General features: G+C 42.8%; 1 protein-coding gene across 1 annotated transcript in view; it reads right to left on the bottom strand.

Moving 5' to 3' along the window:
* Window positions 1-742: 742 nt before the first annotated feature.
* The window catches only part of IPO4 (importin 4), a 212,765-nt gene continuing 185,893 nt past the window's right edge, over window positions 743-27,614 (bottom strand). The window contains exons 25-30 of the mRNA XM_075828866.1: window positions 13,087-13,212; window positions 12,049-12,257; window positions 5,472-5,604; window positions 4,935-5,039; window positions 3,882-3,951; window positions 743-994 (exon numbers count right to left, since the gene is read on the bottom strand). Of these exons, the coding sequence (XP_075684981.1) occupies window positions 864-994; window positions 3,882-3,951; window positions 4,935-5,039; window positions 5,472-5,604; window positions 12,049-12,257; window positions 13,087-13,212 (774 nt within the window). The 3' untranslated portion in view covers window positions 743-863. The remainder of the gene's footprint in view (window positions 995-3,881; window positions 3,952-4,934; window positions 5,040-5,471; window positions 5,605-12,048; window positions 12,258-13,086; window positions 13,213-27,614) is intronic.

The raw sequence follows: 27,614 nt of genomic DNA, 5'->3' as shown, positions 1-27,614 counted from the left end.
TGATATTTGCAGCAGAATCGCAGCTTTTCGGGCGCAAAAATCTCACCATTTGCGATTTGTTGCGGGTTTTACCACCACACTGAAATTAATCTGGAAAACTCCGCTGACTGACTAAGGATTAAAAATCCTGAAAAACAACAGTGCCAGATCAAATGAACCTAGCCAAAGTCTCGGTTGGATATTATTTGGATTCGGATTGCTGTCACAAACAAATTACATCTCAAATAAAATTCAGTCAGTTGTTCTACTAGCCCTGCATCACTTTATTATACCATGATTCCGCTTCCTAAAACTGGAAAAGCCCTATAAATATACCCCGATTTCTTTGATTTAATGGTAAGTGGTATCTCACCAGGCAAATTTTTATTTTTTTGGTTTGCCATTGGTTCTGCTACGACATTCTTTTGTTGTAATTTGTTTTTTAGAGATCTTTCGAAAACAGTTGTGAAAGACGTGGACTCCAAGAATAGTGTGGAAGTCTTTTATGATCAGAACAAAAAAAAATAAAAAAAATTTAATTGCTTTAGTTTCAACAGCAAAAGCAGAGCTTCTTTGGCAAAAATTTATTACATTCAGACCTCCATATTGATGTACAGAACCTTGACACTCGCGCCTCTCAACAAACACTTCTGATGAGTAGGTGACATACTGTCTTCTAGGTCCAAGCTGTAAACTATCTACTGCAACTTGAACATAACTGGAAACCATACTCCCCATTTCTCCGGAGGTCAAGAGACACATGTTGGCATTGCAGGATTTATTGAGGAACGATTACAAAATCAGAATGAGAAGTTTATTTGAAACAACAAATAGTTTGTTTGCGTCTGTCACAATATCAAGGCAGACTTACTGAAACATGCTCCTTAGTCTTGGCTAAGAGCTGTACGAAGCTTGGAAGACATTTCATCAGGAAGAGACATCACAGCATTCTGCAATTCCTGGGGGAAACGCTGGGCTAGATTCCTCAATAAAATAACTAAGGTCTGCTCCGTGTCTGCAAATGTCATATGAATGAGAAAAAACAACAAAAAAGCAGATATGAATTTATACTGTGAAGCAGGACAAAAAAATTATAATACCTGACGAACATGTACCACACTTTGATTACGGGGTCAGTTAATCCTATGTTGCCAACTTTTAAAAGTACAGCCCTTTACAACCCTTTTCCATATGCCCTATTACAGTACATGGAAGTAATGGAGGGGTGCTCCGCTCAGGAACCTCCTCTATAAGCCACAGTGGATTAACAAATGCTGACTCTTGCTTTGGTGGACCATGTCCATCCATTAATATGTGGATGGCCATTCATTTGAACTGCCGCATGTAATACTATATTTTGTCACCCACTGCAAGCGAAATAAGCAGCCAACTGGAACTTTTAGAGTCAAAATCAACTTTTTGCAACAGCTGAACTCCTGACCAGGGATGGATTTTGGCGAGTGTGGGGACCTAAACTACCCAGCCATTTTTTTTAAAATTTGGATTTGATTTGCATTCAGCGATGCAAATCATATTCCATATACTGTGTAACACCTGGCTTGAAATACCGCTCCTTGCCTAAGAAAACCGGTAAGTAAATACATAAAAGGCTCTGAATGGATTTTTATTCTTTTGATCTGGTGTGGGGTCTGAATTAATTTTGTGGTCTAGTCTGAGGGCTGGATTTATTTTAGGGTCTGATGTGGAGTCTTAATTTATTTACGGGTCTGGTTAATTAATTTTCGATTATCAATCTTTTAAACTGCTCAGGAAGAGCGCATAATGCAGCTAAATTGAGAATTTAAAATAGTTACGCAAGGTGTACACAGGGTGGGTGCCCAACAGAGCGTAGACACACCAAGCACTAATCTATTTTCCTCCTGTCACAAATGCATTGTTAAAAGCAATGACATGTACTGCTTTAAATTCATTATATGGATCAGTGATTTTGTATTTCACCTGAGACACACACACAATATATAAATATACATACAAACATACAGTATGTAATCTGTGGTTTTAACGGATACAGGATGGGATCTACAAATGTTTAGTGTGTTCGCATATTTCAAGGAAAATTGTGCCTGCAGAAAAGGATTGACATATATAGGGCGACAGAATCTTAACCCCTTAGTGACCACCGCTTTTCTAATGACAGCCGGGCTCCTGCTCCAACAGCCGCGATCGAAACTTACTTTGATCGGGGCCGTTTAACCAGTTAAATGCTGCGGTCAATAGCGGGCGCGGCATTTAAATAATTTACAGGAGGGAGGGAGCTCCCTCTCTCACCCATCGGCAGCCCACAAATGCAGTCGTGGCCATCCGATGTGGTGCCATTGCAGCCGGGAGCCTGATAAAGACCCCCAGGTCTGCCCTGGGTATATGCCTATTATGACGTGCCAGAGATTGCCTGTCAGTTTTAGGCTTCGTTCACGTCTGTGCTAGGACTCCATTCCGACGTTCCGTCTGAACGGAGGCCTGACAGACACATTTATTTCAATGGTGACGGGTTCAGTGCCAACAGTTTCCATTTGTCTCAGTTGCGCAAGGGTTCCGTCGCTTTGACAGAATCAATACCGTAGTTGACTATGCTATTGATTCCGTCAAAATGACTGAACCCTTGCACAACGGAGACGAATTAAAACCGTTGGCACCGGATCAGTCACCATTGATCCAATGGTGATGGAAATGGAAACCTATGGTTTCTGTTTGTGTCAGTGAGGGCTCTGTTCCGAAGGAAAGCTCGGACGGAACGGACCCCTAGCGCAGATGTGAACGAAGCCTAACACTAACAGGAAATAATGGTTTGTATACTAAGTATACCAAAGCATTATAGCAGTGATCTAAAGATTGCATAGTAAAGCCCCCTAGTGGGACAAAAAAATAAAAAATAAATGTGAAATAAAAATTATTAATAAAAATTACAGTAAAAAAATTATTTTTTTTCCATAGAAAGTGGTTTTATTTAGTAAAAGTGTAAAAAATAAATAAAAGTACACATATATGGTATCACCGTGACAGTAATGACACAAAAGTTAATATGTCATTTAAACCGCAAGGTGAACACCGTAAAAAAAAACAGCAAAAACCAATGGCGATATTGCTATTTTTTCCACTGCCCCCCAAAAAAGTCATAATAAAAGTTATTCAATAAGACCCATGTACCCCAACACAGTACCAATCAAAACTACATCTCGTCCCGCAAAAAAACAAGCCCACATATCACTACATTGACGGAAAAATAAAAAAAATTACGGCTCTTGGAAATATATTTTTATATAAAATAATTTTAGTTCAAGAGTTTTTATTGTGCAAAAGACGTAATGTGTTGTTTATGCCGCACGGTGAACGGCGTGAATTTAAAACACATAGTACAGGGTTTTTTTCTATTCCCCCCGCAAAAAAAGTTAATCAAAAAATTATATGTACCCAAAAATGGTGCCATTAAAAAGTACAACTAATCCCACAAAAAACAAATCATCATACAGCTATGTAGACGGGAAAATATGAAGTTTATAGCGGTTTGAATGCGACTATAGAAAAAGGAAAAAAATCATTAGGGCATTAGGTCATTAGGGCCTAAAATAGGCTGGTCACTAAGGGGTTAAAAAACATTTTCAATATATATTCAAACACTGCTTGTCCTGTTTTTGTCCCTCACATCACTAATGGCTAGGATGGAATTCGTATATATAACTAAGTGGCTCTGGGGCTTTTCTCAAAACTGTATGCCGCACTCTAAATTGCAAAAGTAAGGACTGGTGGATAAAGCAACGATGTAATGGAATATTTCAGAATCTACACATGAAGAGTTATGTCAATTATCTAATCACCTACCAATGTCCAGAACATATTGTTTTATAACAGAAAAAAAAGCAACCAATAAATGTTTACAGTCGTACCTGGCTTAATTTCCTTTGTTCCCAAGACATGACCAAAAATTCGAGCAATGTCCTTCATGTGTGCGGCAACCTGTATTGAAGAATCATTGGTCATAAAAGAGAAGGCAAGCATTTTGTATGCACAATATCGGAGCTAAACATGCTAACTCTTTTCTCTTCTCATGCTGCAGACATATCGTTTCAACAAGTGACTGTTAACATGCTCCTCGCTGCAGGTGAAATAAACACCACAGCTTCTGGTGGCACCAGTTAGACAGGTATTTTGTCACCCAAGAATCAACACCACCAATTTGCTGTAACTACACGAGAGAATCAGGTTAGGTTGTGTTCACATCAGCGTTCGTTTCCGCTGAGGGTTTCCGTCGGGTTAACCCCTCAGCGGAAAGGCAGACGAAAACCTCAGCTTCTGTTTCCCTCACCATTGAAACCTAGCTAATGGGTTCCGTCATTTAGGACGGAATCAAATAGCTCTATGGGTTCCGTCCCAAACTAGGGAAACCAGTCGTTTTGGATGGAACCAATCACACCGTAGTTTTCAGCAGCAAAGCGCCTATTAGATTAGTTAGGAGATCGGGAATTAATAAACTGGTGAAAGAATCCCTTTAACAGGTTCATGGTTTCTATGTAGCTTACCAACATTACCTACATCAACAGCTCATGTAATATAAATAGAGACTTTTCACATCACACCTATGTGTCATAAGAAACGTATGCAATGCAATTCACAGTTACCTAGAATTTAGGAGGAAAGTCAGGGGTCTAAGTCAAGCAGCTGATCTTAGCATGTTACCGGTCAACTGCATCAGCCGATTTAGGTTTTATTTCCACAGTAGCAGAATTGACCTGTTTGAGGAACTGATCAAGGCAGAAGTTCTATAAATGGGTCCCGCACATTCAATGAAATGTTTTTAGGAAGCCTGATGTAGAATCAGATACAAGTTGAGAAGAGCTGATTGGAGTATTGAACGTAAACTACTGTAGTGTTCCCATTTTATAAGGTGTGATAAAGGTGTATTCATGTGGTTATGGCTTCCATTGATGTATGTAATATACCTGTGAAGGGTTTTTCTCATACAAGAATGCTATACATTTAAACACTGTACAGTTTTCCTCAAAATCTTCCTTCAGTGGCATTGATCGAAGTAACACTGGAAACACCTAAAAGGGCAGAGGTAAAGAAAAAGCATTAAATGGATCAATGAGTAAATTATAAAGCCCAGCTCTTGTTACTGTGTCAGTAGTTAAGTTTGAATTAAAGACCATTTGTCTTATATGGCAAAAATAACAGTACTGTAAAAAAAAACAAAAAAAAACAGGTCTCTTGTCAATGAAGCTCTAGACAGAAAACTAAGCAGAGAAATATGTCTAGGACTCTGTACCAGTAGTGTCTGTTGCCAGTATTCTTCTGATGCCTAGCAAGTACATTGTAGGCAGGGATTATAGTCTGGGGGACTAATATTCATTCATATGTTGACAGGGAGAGAAAACAGACACCAGTGAAAGATTATGTGATCTTTCAGCATATTCCCAAATATCATTTCTCAGGACGGGAAAGGGAATAATAAGAATTCAACGTTTAGAAACCCTTACCTGTCCCACAGGAACACCTTCTGGGTTTCTCAGTATCATACGACTTACTGCCCCACACACATTGTCCTGGGTTCGTGCATTCTTCTCAGTGCTGATTATAGAGGATAATATAGAAAGCAGCTTTGGGAAATTTCTTAAGATGTGTCAAGGAATAAACAATTATTATAGGTCAAGAATAGAGACACATCAAAATGTAAAAATCTGAGGTTCTTATCCTATGGTAAGTAAGATACCACTCCTAATATTACCAGACCAAGCATGTGATGTCTTCATGTAGCGCCACCCATGATATCACTACATACAGCAATAAAGTATGCTACCAGACAGCTGACTGGTTGATCTACTGTATGTCAATATTTTAAATTAGGAATTGAGATTATATAGTAAAAGTAGGTTGTAAAAGGTCTGACCATGAACTACCACAGGACATTTTAAGTGCAAAAGATCATGGATAGTAAGTGTCCAATGTTTCCAAGTCTGTCCTCAGTTTAGAAAACTGTGCTAAGTTGCCCTTTGAAATCCTTTAAAGTAAACCTCATTCTATTACAGAGGCGAAATGTTAAAAATGATCAAATAGTCAGTATGGGAGCCAGAAGAAGCAGAAAACATATTGAGAAAACTTGATCTACACCAATAAAATGTATCACTTCTTCGTGCCTTTACAGCTTTGGGGAATAATTGCACTGGTTTTCCAGAAAGCCTGGTGTTGGCGATATATATATATATATATACACACACACACACATACAACACAATTACTCAACTGGGACGTCCTTCATATGCAGCTTAACCAATTAACCTACTTAAAGAGCCAATGTGTCATCATACAAATGTTTAAATCAAATTAAAGTTACCTTCATTTCATGTTAAATGCTATGTAAACCTTTGAAAGTGATTTTTTTTTTTTTTTAAATAAATATGTCAACTGTGTGTTTGGTGCAACTTTCAAATTGGTTTTTATTAAAAAAATAATTTTTACTTTTTGAAGTACAGCTGCTCTGTATCCTGTATACAGAGCAGCTGTATTTTACGCTGAATCCTGTAGCCGTCATGTCCTCGGGACGGACGGGTTCAGTGAAAGCGGGTCCTGCGTGTCTTTGACATGCAGGATCCACTTGTTATCCATCACATCTAAGTTCATAACTAAGATGTGATAGATTACAGATGGACCCTGCATGTCAGAGATATGCAGAACCCATTGACACTGAACCCGTCAGGTCTGCAGGACTGACGGATTCAGGTCTCAGCAAAAGATACAACTGCTCTGCATACAGTATAGAAGCAGCTGTATTTCAAAAAGTAAAAATAATTTTTAATAAAAACTAATTTGAAAGTTGCACCAAACACGCTGACTGAAAATTATATTAAAAAATAAAATTTAAAAAAAAATCACTTTCAAAGGTTTAAGCAATTTATAGAACGTTAAAAGTAAAAAAAAAAAAAAATCTGTTGCCCTTCAAAAAGTGGCATGAAGCAAAGGGGGCCACACAGCAAAAATCAAAATTGAAGCCTCGCTAGTTCATGCCATTACACCTCACTATTCTGGTACAGGACAGCCCAGTGCTTTTTGTCTGACCCTATCCATCTCTTGTAGAAAAAAAGGCAGTATTATTTGCGGTTTGTTTTCCATTAGCAGTAATTGTGAAGTTCACAAAATCCATAGGAAAGATATAGGGCAAGCTTGAGCTTGGCCCCATCTTTTAATAGGCTCTGCGATGTACGCCCTTGCCTTCATGAACCCTGGTATAATGTGCTGTGCAGTTGGGCAGATGCCAAGTTTAATATATTTTCACTGTGTGAATAGTAAATAGTCATTTTTAATTCTTTAGCGTATGATGTATTATGTGTATACATTAGTGTTCGGTTCCATCGTTTGTTTTTGCTGGTGTTACATCACGATTGACAAAATTTACATATGTCACTCAAGCACCTTCTCTCCAGTCTAAAATGGAGGACAAGATGGCTGTCACTCACCAGTGCTGGAATAAGGGTAACTTTGTATGTCTAAAGGAATCTCTGCATGTTTGGGGGAGGAGGGAGAGTGATCTCTTCAATTTCTTTACAGGGATTGTTGGGAGAGATAAGTAAGGCTAAGTTCACACTAGCGATAATATACATTTCCCTCTCTTCTGTCAGAAGAAGAGAGGATCAAAACATTAAACAGAAAGCAATGGTTTCGTTAGAATTACCATTGATTTCAATAGCAATTCTTTTGTTTCAGTTGTTTTCCGTTTGTCTCTGTTCGCTAGGTTTCCGTCTTTTGAACATAAACAAAAGTGCAGTCTGCAGAACTTTTGTTTTTATTCAAAAAGAACGGAAACCTAGCGAACGGAGACAAACGGAAAGCAACTGAAACAAAAGAATTACCATTGAAATCAATGGTAATTCTAACGGAACCGTTGCTTTCCGTTTAATGTTTCAATCCTCTCTTCCTCTGACGGAAGAGAGCGAAACGTATATTAACGCTAGTGTGAAAGAAGCCTAAGTTCATACTACCGTCATCTTTCGTTTAGCTCATTTCCGTCAAAGGAAGAGATGACCGAAAGCTTAAACGGAATGCATCATATCCGTTTGAATTACCATTGATTTCAATAGGATTTTTTTTGTTTCAGTGGCATTCAGTTTGCTTCCGTTCGCAGACTGTACTTTTGCTTCAGTGAAAAAAAACGGAAACCTAGCGAACGGAGGCAAACAAAATGCTACTAAAACAAAAGAATTACCATTGAAATCAATAGTAATGCAAACGGAAGCTTTGGTCTCCGTTTGGCTTTCCGTTCATCGGTTCCTCCGACGGAGAGGTCAAAAGGAACCCATGAATGGAAGCCCGACGAAGTAGTGAACACACCCTTAAGCTTTCGGTCATCTCTTCCTCTGATGGAAGAGAGTAAAGCAGAAGATGAAAGTAGTGTGAACTTAGCTCTCAAGATTGCTCTCATTGCAATATTAAAAAGTATTATTTTTTTAGCTAAAAAGTGTATTAATACATGAATGATATGTACAAGGCATTCAGAAAGTCTTTAGACCCTTTCACTTTTTGTTATGTTGAGGTCTTGTGCTAAAATAAAAAAAAATTCCCCATCATTCTGCACGCAATACCCTATAATGTCAACGTGAAAACAGAATTTCATAAATTTTTGCAAGTTTATTAAAAATGAAAAACTCAATTTCACATGGACATATGTATTCAGACCCTTTGCTATGACACTTATTTAGCTCTGGGGGCCTCCCATATCTTTAGATCACCTTTGAAATGTTTCTACACCTTGATTGGAGTCCACGTGTGGACATGATTTGGAAGGACACCCCCGTCTATATAAGGTCTTACAACTGACAATGCATATCAGAGCAAAAACCAAGGCTATGAGGAGGAAAGAACTGCCTGTAGAGCTCACAGACAGGATTGTGTGGAGGCACAGATCTGGAGAAGGGTAGAAAAACATTTCTGCTGCGCTGAAAGATCCCAAGAGCACAGTGGCCTCCATAATTCTTAAATGGGAGAAGTTTGGAAAAACCAGGACTCTTCCTAGAGCTGGCCGCCCCACCAAACTAAGTAATCTGGGGAGAAGGGCCTTGGTAAGAGAGGTGACCAAGAACCCAATGGTCACTCTGGCTGAGCTGCAAAAATCCTGTGTGCAGATGGGAGAAACTTTCAGAAGGTCAACCATCACTGCAGCACTCCACCAATCTGGGCTTCATGGCAGAGTAGGCAGAAAGAAGCCTCTCGTCAGTAAAATACACATTAAAGCCAGCCTGAAGTTTGCAAAAAAGCACCTGAATGACTCTCAGACTGTAAGAAATAATATTCTGTGGTCTGATAAAATCAAGATTGAACTTTTTGGCCTCAATTCTAAGCGTCATGGAGGAAACCAGGCACTGCTCATCACCTGCCCAATACTTTCCCTACAGTGAAGCATGGTGATGGCAGCATTATGCTGTGGGGGTGTTTTTCAGCGGCTGGAACAGGGAGACTGGTCAGGGTTGAAGAAAAAACTGAATGGAGCAAAGAACAGATATATTCTTAATATAATCATGATCCAGAGTGCTTTGGACCTCAGCCTGGGCCGAACGTTCACCTTCCACAAAGACAATGACCCTAAAGCATACAGCCAAGACAACACAGGAGTGGTTAGAGACAACTCTGTGAATGTCCTTGAGTGGCCCAGCCAAAACCCTGACTTGAACCCAATCGAACATCTCTGGAGACCTGAAAATGGCTGCTCACCAACGGTCCCCATCCAACCTGACAGAGCTTGAGAGGATCTGCAGAGAAGAATGGCAGAAAATCCCCAAATCCAGGTGTGCAAACCTTGTGGCAGCATACCCAAGAAGACTGGAGGCTGTTATCGCTGCCAAAGGTGCTTCAACGAAGTACTGAGTAAAGGGTCTGAGTACTTATGTCAATGCAATATTTTAGTTTTCCCTTTTCAATAAATTAGCAAAGATTACTAACATTCTGTCTTCACTTTATCACTATGGCGTATTGAGTGCAGAATAAATGGGGATAAACTTGGTATTTTTTTTTTTTAATTCAAATTTAAGCACAAGCCCTCAACATAACAAAATGTGAAAAAATGTAAAGGGTCTGAAGACTTTCTAAATGCACTGTACATATCAGTCTTTTGCTAAAATGTGCCTCCAGTTGTACTGTCCCGCCTGAACATCGGTCATGGAGAGACGATTCTGCATGCTGGGCGGTAGAGTTGCTGTGGCAGCAGTAAGATTATCAGAGGGTATCGTGCACGGGTCTAATTATAAGAAAGCGTAAACAATACGCCCTGGGCGTCGTGCGGTTGCCACAGCAACTGTAGCACCCAGTGTGCAAGAGCATCTCAACGCCCGATGTCAGATCATGTGGGAGAGTCTACCTGGAGGGACACTAACTACACAGGATTTGTGAGAATCTGGACTTTCAGATAAGTTCCTCTGTAATAAAGAAGATATGAACACATTAATAGCCATTTACTGTACACAAAAATCTCTATGTACGTAGCATATCCATACGCAAAGCATCATGTATGCGCATATGTACACAAAAACACATCCATACAGCAACGATCACATTGATCTCAGCTTATGAGACTGGATTTCAACTAAATGTAAATTAAAAAGATTACAATACTTTCATTGTTAGAACAAAGAGCAGCTGTAAGTGAATCACAGAGGACTCGTGTGAAACTTAGTGAGTAGTCATTAAATGATTGATATATCCCATATGATGCATCTGCAAAGAGAATGATGTCACTTTGGTTAGAACATTATATCAATAGACAAAGAAATCAAAGGAGGAATATGGCATAGTAGAAATCAAATTCTATTTTAGTCAGCTAGATCCGCCTGTTATTTGATGTTAGACTGTAATTGTTAGAACGCATTACCTAATAACCAGTCCGCCCCAATAGTAGGAGTACTTAGGAGCCTAGTCTGCCCCCAGACAAATAAGATTTAATCCTCATTGAACATTTGCTTTACACTTAGCTTCTTAAATGTTACCCAGTGATGCGTGTTTCTTCTACTACAACTGACAGAGTTTTGAATAGATGGTCCCAGGCTATGATGATCCTGCCCTCTATTTCTACGGAGGATCATGCGGAAATGCTGGGTGCCTTGGGTAGTCCATTGATGTCCGCAAGAGATCGACTAATTCAAATGAAATTATTTCACCAAATTTACTACAACCCTTCTAAATTGTTTCGGATGGGGAAGCTCCCTTCTCCTACATGCCCAAGGTGCCAGAGGAAGGTTCCTTCCTTCACATGTTTTGGGAGTGCCCGATTATCTCGGCCTTCTGGTCCGAAGTGTTAGAATTTATTGAATCCAAAGATGGACTTCCCCGTATATTAGACCCTAAAGTCTGTTTACTTTTACTGGTAGAAGATCTTATTCATGCTGTTCCCTGCAGATCCCTTATGATGTTATTATTGTCCCAAAAAGGTCATACTCCTGAACTGGAAACATCCTGAAGTCCCTACGTTACAGGCATGGACCCAATTAATTAACTCCAATCTCCCTATTTTCAAACTTACTTATGAAGTGCGTAACTGTCTGGATAAATTCCTGAAAATCTGGCAGCCCTGGATTGCCAACCTACTTCCTAAATATCATTAGTGCGTCTAAGGTATCTCTCACTTTTTTCTTCACTGACCACCTTGTATGCATTGTTTTTCACTGGCTGTTACTTTCCCCTTTCTGTAAACTGATGGAAACAGTTTTGTTTTTAGTTTCTTACTGTATGTTGTACGCTTAAAAAAAGATGTATCATAATGTATAGGTTGTTGCATCATTGTATTTAAGCATGTTCTGTGCGCTATCTTTTTTTCTCCTTGTAAGAACCTATGTCAGTATTCCTATGTTTTCAATAAAATGTATCTTTAAAAAAAAATTAAATGTTAATCCAGTAGTACAGATGGCATCTTTTGTACCGATTTGCAGGAATTAAGACTTCCTGTGTACCCCACATTTTAAATCTGATGCATCACGAAGAACAGAACTTTTTATCACAGGACAATCTGAAAATGCATGTACACTTTAAGACAATGCAAACATTAGGCAACAGCAGACATATATAAACTAAGGATACTTAAGCATGGCTGCACCACCATGTTCTGCTAGGACCCCAATTCCAAACACTGAATTACTTCGAACTTCATTATCTTCATCCTGTGCTCCAGCAATGAAAGCAGGTAGTAACTGTGCTACAAACTGAACAGTCGCCTCTCCCAAGCTTTCAATTGATTCAGCAAGAGTACCCACGGAAAAGGACTTCTCTGCAGGAGAGCAAGTGGACTTCTGTATTGAGAGGAAAATTCACGGGTGTTCAAGTGTTATGTCATGAGACGATCCCTTTTAGTTGAAAGGGAAATTATTTAAAATAAATAAATTGCAAGTTGCTATACATTCAAATATATATATCTATATACACTCACGCACGCGACGGACACCATTGACTATAATGGGCTCCGTCGGGTTTCCGTGGTTTACTGGAAACAATAGTCAGGCCAGATCTGTGACGCAGGTCCCTAATGGAGTCTCCAAACGCAGATGTGAACTAGGCCTAAGACTGACTACAGCGTTTACAACAAATTATATCCCTAAGGGGGGGCCACATTAACTATCCTGAAAAATAGAATACACCTGTCAGGGGCCCTTGTCAACACTCCTTCCCCCAGGGTGTTCAGTGCTCACCAGCATTTTTCATCCTCATCTTCTGCATGCTTAGTCTTCTTTTCTACTCGTCACCTTATTCCTCTCTCCAGCAGCGAGTGTGCTGATAGAGCCCTGCCAGAGCCAGCGTGGGACTGCCATCGAGCTGCTAATGACGTCGCACAGGTGCAACAAGAGCCGATGACATTAGGAGCCACCTGGCGGTGCTGCAGTGTGAGAGTGTAAAGCATCACATAAAAAGAGGTTTTAAGAACCGCATTTTATGCACTTATTATACCTCTCATACTGAACCACGAGCACTGTCCTCCCACACGATGTGAAATCAGTCTCATGCGTAAAAAAATACGCATGGGACTGATTTCAAAGCTTTCAGGAGCCTTTTTCAGTAGAGGCGTTATTGCCACCTCTGATATAATTAATATATAGATATAGTCATATACAGCTCAGTACTTACAGTTTTATTAAGAAGTAGTGGAAGAAAACCTGCAAAGTATGGAGCGAATGTCACACCACCAACTGTAGCAGCGACCAAAGGAATTCCCTCTCCTGCATATTCCATCAACATTGCATCCATCTCTGCCTGAAAGTAAAAAGACAAGATATCGCTTTCTGCCCTTTACTTACAACATAGGCTTCGTTCACATCTGCATTGGGACTCCGTTCAAGGGTTCGGTCTGAGCTTTTCATCAGTGGAACCCCTGAACAGAACCCAAACTAAAACAAACGGAAACCATAGGTTTCCGTTTGCATCACCATTTGCACCGGATCCGTCACCATTGAAATCAATGGTGATACAAGCCGAAACCTATGGTTTCCGTGTGTTTTAGTTTGGATTCCGTTCATGGGTTCCCCTGACGGAAAGCTCAGACGGAACCTATGGAAGGAATCCCAACGCAGACGTGAACGAAGCCTTATAGGTACACAATTTCCTGCACGTTGGATATTTACTTCTGGGCACTTCGAGGTACTGATCAACTAATGTTGTGGCAAACATAATATATATGTATATATATATAAATATATATATATATATATATATAGAAGCATAGAACACAGCAACGGCACCAGGACTTCAGAGTAGATGAAAGCAAAAAGTGGATTTTATTCACCTCAATACAGCAACGTTTCGGTTCAACAGGAACCTTTCTCAAGCCATAATGAACTAACAGAGTGTCAAATATTTATAGGAGGAGCATACATAAATCAGCAATAAAACAATTACATGTATATTTCCATCAAAACATAAAGAATAAAATATCTCAATCTTGTGACAATGCATTCAAAAAGTGCACAAAGTTCCTCTACTATAGATCATATAGGAGCTATACAGTATACATAACAGGTGCACTAGTAATCATATAAAACACTGTAAACCAAGGCAATTGGAAATGATTGGAAGCAGGCAGAAGCTAATTATAATTAGGCATAATTAAGCAAAGAAGTACTTACTGTACAGCGTTCAGTCTTGCAGGAAATAGGAAAATGCGCCTGACACACTCGTGTGTGTCTACTGCGCATGTCTCAAGATGGCGCCCATACCGGATATTAAATCCGGTGGAACGCATCAGGAGTCACATCGCCACCGCGCATGCGCCACGATGGAGCTTGCGTTCCACCCCTACTGCGCACGCGCTGGCCGGGATATGTTACAAAAATAGAGCAGAGGGATAATTTACTATGGCATCAAATAGATGTTTAAACACACTCTCCATGATGTAGTGGATCACAAGAGCGATCCCCCCCGAGAATTATATAGGTTTTAAACCAAATTCTCAAACATCGGGAGGTTAGATCCAAAGTCATACAGACAGATTATTGTAAATGTAGTATAGCACCCCCTAGTGGTAAAAATGTAGATATATGTCATGATAACTCATCTAATTTGTCTGTAGACATCAATAGGGCAGAGTAGAGATATTATACATAAAGGAAAAATGAATATTCCAAAAAGGATATCAAACATTCATATTTGTATGCATGGCAAAAGAATGCAATTCCCAAGATAAGGCTGCATATATAAATGTCAATGCTAACTAACGGCCCATACTAGAAAGAAGACCATAATGGACATACATAAACATGACCAAAGAGGAAGTGCTAACATCCACAACAAAAAAAAAACTGCTTTGGTCTAAATACACATTTTCGGATAGATGCTATTTTTTAATCAGTTATCTCATAGAGGCTTAATGAATATAAATTCTCTCCAAGCGTGACATGAACGTTTTTTGAACATGAAGACTTCTGCCGCTTTCCAATACCATTCCAAAATTGCTTGACATGTGGTTTTGTGTCTAAAACATACGAAAAAAATGTGACAAGAGAAAAAGGGGGCGTCTTCAATCACCCACAAACTGGCCAGCCAATTAACATAAAAGGTTTTTTCACGTGTCAATCCTCTTATGTCATTTATTTGTTGAGTTGCCCATGTGGTCTTCACTATGTGGGTGAGACCACTACAGAGGTACGTCTCAGGATGAGAAATCATAAATCAAATATTAATACCAAGAGGCAAGATCTACCGGTGTCAAGACACTTTGTTGAGAAAAAACATAGCTTATCACAATTGAGATTTAGAGTGATTGATTCGGTGCCTCAGTTGAGACGTGGTGGGGATAGGGGTCTGATACTCAAAAGAAAAGAGCTCGAGTGGATTTTTAAATTGGAGACTATGTCTCCTAAGGGGTTGAATATCGAATATCCCTGTGGCCCACATATCTGAGATAGGGATGGGACAACTAGTCTCTTCAAAAGATCCATTGAGATAGGATTGGTTGACGTTCTCGAAGGTGTAATTTGTGTGTATGATGTGTGTTTCAACTGAGGTCTTATTTTGACCTTTTTTTGAACATACAGATCTTTTATTCTGTTTTTATATTTCACATATTATGTATATTAACATATTTTCCTTTTTCTCTTGTCACATTTTTTTCGTATGTTTTAGACACAAAACCACATGTCAAGCAATTTTGGAATGGTATTGGAAAGCGGCAGAAGTCTTCATGTTCAAAAAACGTTCATGTCACGCTTGGAGAGAATTTATATTCATTAAGCCTCTATGAGATAACTGATTAAAAAATAGCATCTATCCGAAAATGTGTATTTAGACCAAAGCAGTTTTTTTTTTTGTTGTGGATGTTAGCACTTCCTCTTTGGTCATGTTTATGTATGTCCATTATGGTCTTCTTTCTAGTATGGGCCGTTAGTTAGCATTGACATTTATATATGCAGCCTTATCTTGGGAATTGCATTCTTTTGCCATGCATACAAATATGAATGTTTGATATCCTTTTTGGAATATTCATTTTTCCTTTATGTATAATATCTCTACTCTGCCCTATTGATGTCTACAGACAAATTAGATGAGTTATCATGACATATATCTACATTTTTACCACTAGGGGGTGCTATACTACATTTACAATAATCTGTCTGTATGACTTTGGATCTAACCTCCCGATGTTTGAGAATTTGGTTTAAAACCTATATAATTCTCGGGGGGATCGCTCTTGTGATCCACTACATCATGGAGAGTGTGTTTAAACATCTATTTGATGCCATAGTAAATTATCCCTCTGCTCTATTTTTGTAACATATCCCGGCCAGCGCGTGCGCAGTAGGGGTGGAACGCAAGCTCCATCGTGGCGCATGCGCGGTGGCGATGTGACTCCTGATGCGTTCCACCGGATTTAATATCCGGTATGGGCGCCATCTTGAGACATGCGCAGTAGACACACACGAGTGTGTCAGGCGCATTTTCCTATTTCCTGCAAGACTGAACGCTGTACAGTAAGTACTTCTTTGCTTAATTATGCCTAATTATAATTAGCTTCTGCCTGCTTCCAATCATTTCCAATTGCCTTGGTTTACAGTGTTTTATATGATTACTAGTGCACCTGTTATGTATACTGTATAGCTCCTATATGATCTATAGTAGAGGAACTTTGTGCACTTTTTGAATGCATTGTCACAAGATTGAGATATTTTATTCTTTATGTTTTGATGGAAATATACATGTAATTGTTTTATTGCTGATTTATGTATGCTCCTCCTATAAATATTTGACACTCTGTTAGTTCATTATGGCTTGAGAAAGGTTCCTGTTGAACCGAAACGTTGCTGTATTGAGGTGAATAAAATCCACTTTTTGCTTTCATCTACTCTGAAGTCCTGGTGCCGTTGCTGTGTTCTATGCTTCTGTCTATCTCTTTGGGGAATTGATTCAACCCCAGGTAACGAGCACATGGCCTGATCTCCTGGAAACCATTGGAGTGCTGTGTTCATCTACCTTTGGACTGTATATATATATATAGAGAGAAAAGCAGAGGAATGGAGCAGCACTATGAACAAATGCCTGACTAGGCTGGTGCAAAGCTTCAAAAATAAAGGAGTGACCTCTCCTTATGTGTTAGATATCCAAAAAAAGAGAACGTGACGCAGCACTCAAATAAAGTGAATTTATTCATCCAACATGGAACCACCACGTTTCACCTCCTCTATGAAGGCATTGACTTGAAAACACACACACACACATACACTACCGTTCAAAAGTTTATGGTCACTTAGAAATTTCCTTATTTTTCAATGAAGATAACATTAAATTAATCATAAATACAGTCTATACATTGTTAATGTGCTAAATGACTATTCTAGCTGCAAACGTCTGGTTTTTAATGCAATATCTACATAGGTGTATACAGGGCCATTTCCAGCAACCATCACTCCAGTGTTCTAATGGTACATTGTGTTTGCTAACTGTGTTAGAAGTCTAATGGATGATTAGAAAACATTTGAAAACCCTTGTGCAATTATGTTAGCACCGCTGTAAACAGTTTTGCTGTTTAGAGGAGCTATAAAACTGACCTTCCTTTGAGCTAGTTGAGAATCTGGAGCATTACATTTGTGGGTTCGATTAAACTCTCAAAATGGCTAGAAAAAGAGAGCTTTCATGTGAAACTCGACAGTCTATTCTTGTTCTTAGAAATGAAGGCTATTCCATGCGACAAATTGCCAAGAAACTGAAGATTTCCTACAACGGTGTGTACTACTCCCTTCAGAGGACAGCACAAACAGGCTCTAACCAGAGTAGAAAGAGAAGTGGGAGGCCCCGCTGCACAACTGAGCAACAAGACAAGTACATTAGAGTCTCTAGTTTGAGAAATAGACGCCTCACAGGTCCTCAACTGGCAGCTTCATTAAATAGTACCCGAAAAACGCCAGTGTCAACGTCTACACTGAAGAGGCGACTCCGGGATGCTGGCCTTCAGGGCAGAGTGGCAAAGAAATAGCCATATCTGAGACTGGCTAATAAAAGGAAAAGATTAATATGGGCAAAAGCACACAGACATTGGACAGAGGAAGATTGGAAAAAAGTGTTATGGACAGACAAATCGAAGTTTGAGGTGTTTGGATCACACAGAAGACCATTTGTGAGACGCAGAACAACTGAAAAGATGCTAGAAGAGTGCCTGACGACATCTGTCAAGCATGGTGGAGGTAATGTGATGGTCTGGGGTTGCTTTGGTGCTGGTAAAGTGGGAGATTTGTACAAGGTAAAAGGGATTTTGAATAAGGAAGGCTATCACTCCATTTTGCAACGCCATGCCATACCCTGTGAACAGCGCTTGATTGGAGCCAATTTCATCCTACAACAGGACAATGACCCAAAGCACACCTCCAAATTATGCAAGAACTATTTAGGTAAGAAGCAGGCAGCTGGTATTCTATCTGTAATGGAGTGGCCAGCGCAGTCACCAGACCTCAACCCCATAGAGCTGTTGTGGGAGCAGCTTGACCGAATGGTACGCAAGAAGTGCCCATCAAGCCAATCCAACTTGTGGGAGGGGCTTCTAGTAGCATGGGTGAAATTTCTCCTGATTACCTCAACAAATTAATTGCTGCAAATGGATCATTCTTTGACGAAAGCAAGTTTGAAGGAGAAAATTATTATTTCAAATAAAAATCATTATCTCTAACCTTGTCAATGTCTTGACTATATTTTCTAGTCATTTTACAACTCATTTGATAAATATAAGTGTGAGTTTTCATGGAAAACACAAAATTGTCTGGGTGACCCCAAACATTTGAACGGTAGTGTACATATACGCACGCACACACACACACACACACACACTTTTCAATGAATTGGTGAATTGGAATATCATCAAAAAGTTAATTTATTTCAGTAATTCAATTCAAAAAGTGAAACTCCTATATTATATAGATTCATTACACACAGAGTGATCTATTTCCAGCAACTAGGCTATGTTACATCTGGAGCAAAGTTTTAGTTTGGTGCTCATCCCCCGCAAAGTAATACATCCATATCCCTGTATACGGACATGCATACATGGATTTATAGTTCAGTGGCTCAATTATCATCCTATCCTGGCACTGCTGCTGGTGGGTGTCAGACAGACTCTTCTCCATCATGCAAAGTGAGCCCCTCCCCTAACTCCATGCACATGGCCGAATTATGGCTTTGTGCATAAGATGTATATTTAGACGGGATCGAAACCATGTAAAACCAAGAAAGCCTTTCTTGAAGAAATACTCTGCCCCCGTTCCCGTGAATGTGATGTAGTGCAAAATAGTCATGTATACTGGCTAACTTGGTACTGTTTTTTACGGGAAGCCACTCCGTTCCGGGCCGCCTTTTGGTAATGTGATCTCCATTCTGGCTCCCTAAATCAGAAACTTGCATTGAGAGTGACCTCCGGTTCCTACAGCAGACACTGTGGGATTCAAGAATGGAGCAGCTACCCGTGAATTAATACACATGACTACCTTGCACTACATCAGGGGTCTCAAGCACACGGGCCGCATGCGGCCCCTGGGGCTGTCATCTGCAGCCCGCGGGACACAGAGCCGCTAGTATCGGCTCTGCTCCGAGACTCTGGAATTCCCTGACATCGCTGTCCACATATGAACAGCGATGTCTGGGGCTTCCCCAGAGCCGGAGTCCCGGGCAGAGCGCTATTACAGGCTCTGCTCCGAGACTCTGTGGAATTCCCTGACATCGCTGCCCATATATGGACAGTGTGTCAGGGTCTTGCCCAGAGCGGAGCAGAACGCTGGTGTCGGCTCTGCTCCTGGACTCTGTGGAATTCCCTGACATCGCTGTCCACATATGAACAGCGATGTCTGGGGCTTCCCCAGAGCCGGAGTCCCGAGCAGAGCGCTGGTGTCGGCTCTGCTCCTGGACTCTGTGGAATTCCCTGACATCGCTGTCCACATATGAACAGCGATGTCTGGGGCTTCCCCAGAGCCGGAGTCCCGAGCAGAGCGCTATTACAGGCTCTGCTCCGAGACTCTGTGGAATTCCCTGACATCGCTGCCCATATATGGACAGTGTGTCAGGGTCTTGCCCAGAGCGGAGCAGAACGCTGGTGTCGGCTCTGCTCCTGGACTCTGTGGAATTCCCTGACATCGCTGTCCACATATGAACAGCGATGTCTGGGGCTTCCCCAGAGCCGGAGTCCCGAGCAGAGCGCTGGTGTCGGCTCTGCTCCGGGACTCTGTGGAATTCCCTGACATCGCTGTCCACATATGAACAGCGATGTCTGGGGCTTCCCCAGAGCCGGAGTCCCAGGCAGAGCACTAGTACAGGCTCTGCTCCGAGACTCTGTGGAATTCCCTGACATCGCTGCCCATATATGGACAGTGTGTCAGGGTCTTGCCCAGAGCGGAGCAGAGCGCAGGTGTCGGCTCTGCTCCTGGACTCTGTGGAATTCCCTGACATCGCTGTCCACATATGAACAGCGATGTCTGGGGCTTCCCCAGAGCCGGAGTCCCGAGCAGAGCGCTGGTTTCGGCTCTGCTCCGGGACTCTGTGGAATTCCCTGACATTGCTGTCCACATATGAACAGCGATGTCTGGGGCTTCCCCGGAGCCGGAGTCCCGGGCAGAGCACTAGTACAGGCTCTGCTCCGAGACTCTGTGGAATTCCCTATCGCTGCCCATATATGGACAGTGTGACAGGGTCTTGCCCAGAGCGGAGCAGAGCGCAGGTGTCGGCTCTGCTCCTGGACTCTGTGGAATTCCCTGACATCGCTGTCCACATATGAACAGCGATGTCTGGGGCTTCCCCAGAGACGGAGTCCCGAGCAGAGCGCTGGTGTCGGCTCTGCTCCGGGACTCTGTGGAATTCCCTGACATCGCTGTCCACATATGAACAGCGATGTCTGGGGCTTCCCCAGAGCCGGAGTCCCGAGCAGATCGCTGGTGTCGGCTCTGCTCCGGGACTCTGTGGAATTCCCTGACATCGCTGCCCATATATGGACAGTGTGTCAGGGTCTTCCCCAGAGCGGAGTCCCGGGCAGAGCGCTATTATCGGCTCTGCTCCGGGACTCTGGGGAAGCCTCTGACATCGCTGTCCATACATCGACAATGATGTTAGGGGCTTCCCCAGAGCAGGAGTCCCAGTGATGTCAGGAGCACAGCTGGAGTCCCGAGAAGAGCCTACTAGCGCTATGCCTGGGACTCCAGCTCTGGGGTTGCCCCTGACATCCCTGTCCATATATGGACAGTGATGTCAGGAGCAGAGCTGGAATCCCAGGCAGAGTGTCAGAAGCGGCTCTGCTCCGGGACTCCAGATCTGGGCAAGCCCCTGACATCACTGGGGCAGCCTCTACAGAGGGCACTGGGGCAGCCTCTACAGAGGGCACTGGGGCAGGCACTACAGAGGGCACTGTGGCAGCCTCTACAGAGGGCACTGTGGCAGCCTCTACAGAGGGCACTGTGGCAGTCTCTACAGAGGGCATTGTGGCAGCCTCTACAGAGGGCACTGCGGCAGCCTCTACAGAGGGCACTGTGGCAGCCTCTACAAGTGGGTGTGTGGCAGTATCTGAAGAGGACACTGGCATTATCTATGGGTGTGTGGCCTTATCTACAGAGGGCACTGTGGCCTTATCTACAGAGGGCACTGTGGCCTTATCTACAGAGGGCACTGTGGCCTTATCTACAGAGGGCACTGTGGCCTTATCTACAGAGGGCACTGTGGCCTTATCTACAGAGGGCACTGTGGCCTTATCTAGGGGTGTGTTGCATTATCCACAGAGGGCACTGCGGCAGCATCCACAGAGGGCACTGCGGCAGCATCCACAGAGGGCACTGCGGCAGCATCCACAGAGGGCACTGCGGCAGCATCCACAGAGGGCACTGCGGCACTATCTAAAAAGGGGCTGCCCAATCTTGACATGTGTGCTAACTGAGCAGCCGGACTGCATTTAGCGACACAAACTGGAAAGCTGGATTGTTGAAATAAGCACGTGGAGAAATATCTCACATTTTAAACCTAGTGCTATTATTATAGTAATGTAGTATTATTATTCTAGTAATATAGTGTTCTAGTAGTTCAAATAACTAATTGATTAACAATAATTTTGTATTGTATCAAATTTGAAAGTAATGCGGCCCGTCAACTTCCCATTTTTTCTATATGCGGCCCACTTACCCGGCCGAGTTTGAGACCCCTGCACTACATCATATTCGCAAATGCCGGAGTGCATATTTTTAAAGCCTTCTTTGGTAAAAAAAAAAAATAAAAAAAAAAAAAAAAAATGATTTTACATTACAGGAAACAATAATAATAATAAAAACCAATAACTACATGATAAAATGAAAAAACCATTAACATATATGAGCACTTTATGTCTGTGAATCAGGACACTGTCAGGTGCATTTTAACAAGCGCATGACACATCTTTGCAAATAAGAATCGCACTTCTTTGCATGCTTAAGTGACTAAATAACACTTTAACCTATAGTTGTATTCTGTTGTTTTAGGTAGTTTTAGGATTAGGGGATTTTTTGAGAACTCACTGTAAAATCCTTTTCTCATCCAGTCCATTGGAGGGACACAGACCGTGGGTTTATGATGTTGCCACTAGGAGGCATGACATGAAGAATAAAAAAAAAACCTCCTACAGTATATGCCCTTCCTACAGGAACTGAGCTAGTCAGTGTGTACAGAAGCAGTAGAAGAAGAACAACACAAGGTTATACAAACAATAACATTAGAACCAAATAAGAGAACCATCTCTGAAGGACGACCTAATCAACTTCATAACAAAAGGGTGGTTACTGTGTCCCCCAACGGACTGGATAACAAAAGGATTTTACGGTGAGTAGCCAAAAAAATTCCCTTTTCTCGTTGGTCTTATTGGGGGACACAGACCGTGGGACATCACAAAGCAGTCCACATGGGTGGGAACCAACGAAGAAAGGACACACGTATATGTTTTACATATGCCTGCTTTACTTTGCGACCAATGAAAGCATCCACAGAGGCAGAAGTGTGTACCCTGTAGAATCTGGTAAATGTGTTCAGAGATGACCAGGTAGCCGCCTTGCACAGTTGAAGCTCAGAATCCTTTTGGTGCGGAGCCCAGGAAAAACCAACTTCCTGGTGGAATGGGCCGTAATCCAGAACGAGGGTTCGTTCCCCTTGACCCGGTAGACCTCGCAAATATCCAACCGCAGCCATTGAGCTATTGTAGTCTTAGCGTAGTCTTAGGGGTCACCAAACCATCACGAACAAGGAGTTGGATTTACGGAAAGAGGTGTGGTGCAAAAAAAAGACCTGCAAGACGCAAAAAAAACAAACATCTAAATTGTAAAGAGAGCGTTCCGTAGGGTGGAGTTTTAGGATGACAAAATAGAGCTTCAGCTCAGAAACCCTACGGATGGAAGTCACAACCACAAGGAACACACACCACCTTCCAAGTGCGCAGACGCAACAAAATTTCTTGAAGCGGTTAAATCGGAGCCAACTGCATGGCAGAAAGAGTCCATAGGGGGGCACCGCGTGTGAAACCCTTCTAAGAAAGTCTGGACATTGGATTTAGACATTAAAAGAATGGACAATACAAAAACTTGCTGCTTTAGAGAGGGGAGGGCAAGACCACGATCTAACCCCTCCTGGAGGAATGGCAGAAACCTAGGCAAGGAGAAAACCATGAGAGGAAATTGCAGATCTTTACACTATTGCAAATATGTTTGCCAAGTGCAGTGATAAATATGAACCGAAAGTTTCAGAGTCTTCAACATGGTGTGGATCAACCACTGCGATAAGCCTCATGCCATCAGCACTGCGGCTTCAGAAGTCACGCCATTAAAAATAGCTACTGTAAATTTGGGAGGAAAAGAGGAGACCAACAATGATGCGGCCAATCCAAAAGACAAGGATGGCTGGAATCCCGTGTCTTAATCCTTCTGAGGAGCTTGGGAAGAAGAGGCAGATGGGGATACAGGGAAATTAGGCTGAATGAATTCCATGGGGCCACGAGAGCGTCTACTGCATATGCCCTGGCATAACGATACTGGAAACTGAAGAGGGGATCCTGGCAATTACCAACAAGTCCATGTCCAGCGTGCCCCATCTGAAAGAAATTTGGTTGAATACCTCGTGATGAAGGGTTCATTCCACTGGTACCTGTCAGTGACTGAGATAATCCGTGACCCAATTGTCGGCCCCGGGAATGTAGACTGCCGATTGAGCAGAAACGTGAAGCTCTGCCACTCCAGTATCTTGGATGCTTCCATCATTGCCACATAACTCTGCGTCCTGCCTTGGTGATTGAGGTAGGCGACTCCCGCCATACACAAGAGTGACTGAGACAGAGGAAATACTAAGTACCAAAATGTTGATGAAGACTGGATTCCAGGAGCACCTGCCAGCGGAGAAGGAAAAATGAGAGGCCCTGAGGGAATTGCTGGGCAGGAGAGCAATCATTAGAGAGACCTACGCACAGTCTGTTGAAGTCTGATTTGACGGTCCAGGGACTGGTTCCACCGGGAGAGGATCACCCACTGAAGTGGGTGAGTGTGAAACTGGGCAAAGGGAATGGCCACCATGGTGCCAAGAGCCTTCTTGCAAATGTAGAGAGAAGTACGAGCGCACTGCCGAAGAGATCAGACTACCTGCTGAAGGGTGAACAGTTTCTCTGGTGAAAAGGACACCCAAGTTGAGTCGGTGTTGAAGACGATTAGAATGATATGTTTCCAACAAAGAGTCAGACAGGACTTGGACTGGTTCACAATCTATCTGAAGAATGCCATGGTATTCAAAGTTATTTGCAGACCGGCCAGATTGTCCTCCAGTTTGGGGACAACCAAAAACACTTGTAAACGAAGAAATGCCATTACCACTGATAGAAATTTAGTGAAAACCTGCAGGGCCAACGACAGGCTGAATAGGAGCTCTACAAACTTGTAGTGATGAGAGAGAACTGCAAAGCGCAGGAAGCGCTGGTGGGACAGGCAAGTGGAGACGTGTAGGTACGCATCCCTGATGCTCACGGAGGATAGAAAGGTTGGCAAATACAGTGGGACTCCATGCAAAAATTACAGATCTTGGTAAAGGCGTTCAATTATTTGAGGTCCAGGATGGGATGAAATAATATGTCCTTCTGGACTACAAAAAGATTTGAGTAAAGAGCGAGTCTATTGCCTTAAAAAAGGCGACTGTCCTTGCAGGTGACGGTGGTGGTGTGGACTAGAAGAACCTATTGGGTGGAAGGTGTACCAATGCAATCTCGTACCCTGAGGAGACTGCTTCTCACACCCAGGCGTCCCAGATGTGAGAGAACCAGATGTCCTTGATAAGTAGAAGTCTGTTTCCCCATCCGAGACCCGGGGTCTCAACGTTAGGTGGAACTGGTCTTACCCTTACCCGCTGCAGGTTGAGAAGCCTGAGGGCGGAGGCGCCAAAAGGAACGGGTTTGAAGGATAGTTTATTTTTTTGAGTCATGGTAGGATGTTGCCCGGATGCCCATGGACCGAGGAATCTGCGAAAGGGGCAAAAACGAGGACCTAGTTTCCTGGCAGCACGAGAAATCTTCATTTGAGGCAGGTGAGTGCTCTATCCACCTGTTGCTTCCGAGATTATTTCGCCCAAACGAGTTCCAAAGAGATAGGAGCCAGCGAAGGGAAGAGCAGTCTATGAGCGATTAGAAGCAGTGTTAAAGGACCAGAAGTTTGGAACACAGTGACAATGGAAAAGGAGCCACAAGGTGACCTGCATCCAGGGAGGCTTCACACTGATACTCGTTAGCGCTAGACAGCTGGTGAGAGGTTTACTAGATATTCAGTGGGTGCTCCAGAGTGGAGGCAGTGACGGAGTTGGCGAGCCCATTCAGTAGAGGCTCTACTCACCCATGCAAAAGCGAAAATCGCCAAGGGATTGTGAAATGAGGCGAAGTCCACCTTTAAAAGAGTAGTGGTCTTGGCCAGACGAGAGACAGGAGGCTCCACGGCAGGAGGCTTTGCCCATTTTGAGGAAATATCCTCCAGAAAAGGATAAATAAGAACCAGACGAGAGGTCTGTGCAAATTTCTTGCCAGAATGTTTCCACTTCCTGTTCAGACTCTGAGTGAGGGGGAAAAGGTCTATGAGATTGTCTGGAATGGAGGAAAGCAATCATCTCTATGAGGGGAGACAGGTCTGCATTCCTGAGATGTAAGGTGTCTATGACCGCAGTGATGAGACTGTCCACCATAGAGGACAACTTGGGAGGATTGCACTTCATCCAGTTCTTCTATGAGGGTGCCAGATTGGTACCCTAGAGGGGGAGGGGAGACTTATGGGGCAAAGGATACAGAGAGTGGATGAAACCACGCAGATCTGACCCGTTTGGGAGGCCTGCCAGCTGAGGAAGATGTGAACAAGGAGTCCCCCGAGGCTGGTTGTAAAGGTGGACCAAGATACCCATCATGGACTGGGTGACATTAGAGGGGTCACCAACGACCCTGCCAAGGGAACACGTTCATTGCGGTTCGGCCTGTTCAGCACTAGGCCTGGGTAATGCTGGGGCTGAGATGGCTGGGATACAGGGTGGGCATCCACAAATGCTGGTCTGGAGGCTGGCATGCAACACACAGAGGGGTAGTGAGACACACAAGGTACCTATCAGGTTCCTTACTAATAACTGGGGGAAAAAAAAATAGTGACTGAGCCAACTTAAGATACTACAAGAGGCAAGGCCATAAACGCCTTTGAAATTATGTAATGGCCGCCTGAGGTTACCTAGAATGTTCTAGGTATATGTCCCTCTGCTTTAGTTCACTGGCTCAATGTCTGAGAGGGGACTAGAAAAGGAGGGGATACCAAAGGCTGATTTTACCCCCTTTGCAGAGTGTTCCTAGCACCAACAGCTGCATACAAGCGGTCCTGTGTGCAGTTTCCTTGAGAAGCAGAAAGGGGGAGAAAAGGATCCGCCTTTTCTTCATACAGATATTGGTTGTCAGAGGTTACATGACGGCCGTGTACTAATCACTGGCTAAGAGCAGAAGCGCAACAGAGAGCTGGAAAATGGCCGTCCGCTGATGAAAACGATGGGCGGTACACGTCGGGACATAGAGGACTGTGTCCCCACCTAAATATCCAAATGAGGAGCCATGCGGCCCACCTTTAGCAGCAATAGAAGAAAAAAAGTGGTGTAAGGGGAGGTGCACCAGAAAGATGTGCTAGAAATCACCACTTAGTGGGGTGGGGGGAGAGAGGTAATACTCACCTGTCCTGAAGTTCAATTTACTCTTAAATATGTAGGACCTGCAGGTAAGTCCCTTCTGTGTGCTAGCTGCGGTGAGGTGGGAAACAAAGGGTAACAACCCTGAGGCGGGCGGGCGACGGAAAAACTTGCACTCTTGTCTTCAGTGTGGACACAGTTCTCACACCAGAAGTCGGGGAAAGTAGGGGGACAGCATTGCCCTGGTTTCCCCGCTAGAAGGAAAAGAAATAAACATGCATTAAAAAAAAAAAAAAGGCACGATACAGCCTGCTGTACAAATAGGGATGTCTGCCTCCTACCGATACTAAGCTAAGACTGACTAGCTCAGCCTCAGTGCCTGTAGGAGAGGTATATACTGTAGAGGAGGCCAAAACCTTTTTTATTTTCAGACTGGCCATAGATTATAGATAGCTTTCGGTCAACAGCTATTCCTCCCGACTCCCCCATACAAATGCATGCTCAGCCGACCGTGC

Source organism: Rhinoderma darwinii, chromosome 1 (genome assembly GCF_050947455.1).
Source record: "Rhinoderma darwinii isolate aRhiDar2 chromosome 1, aRhiDar2.hap1, whole genome shotgun sequence".
NCBI lineage: Eukaryota > Metazoa > Chordata > Amphibia > Anura > Rhinodermatidae > Rhinoderma > Rhinoderma darwinii.
The sequence above is the reverse complement of the archived record's forward strand: the minus strand, read 5'-3'. Positions and strand labels throughout refer to the sequence as shown.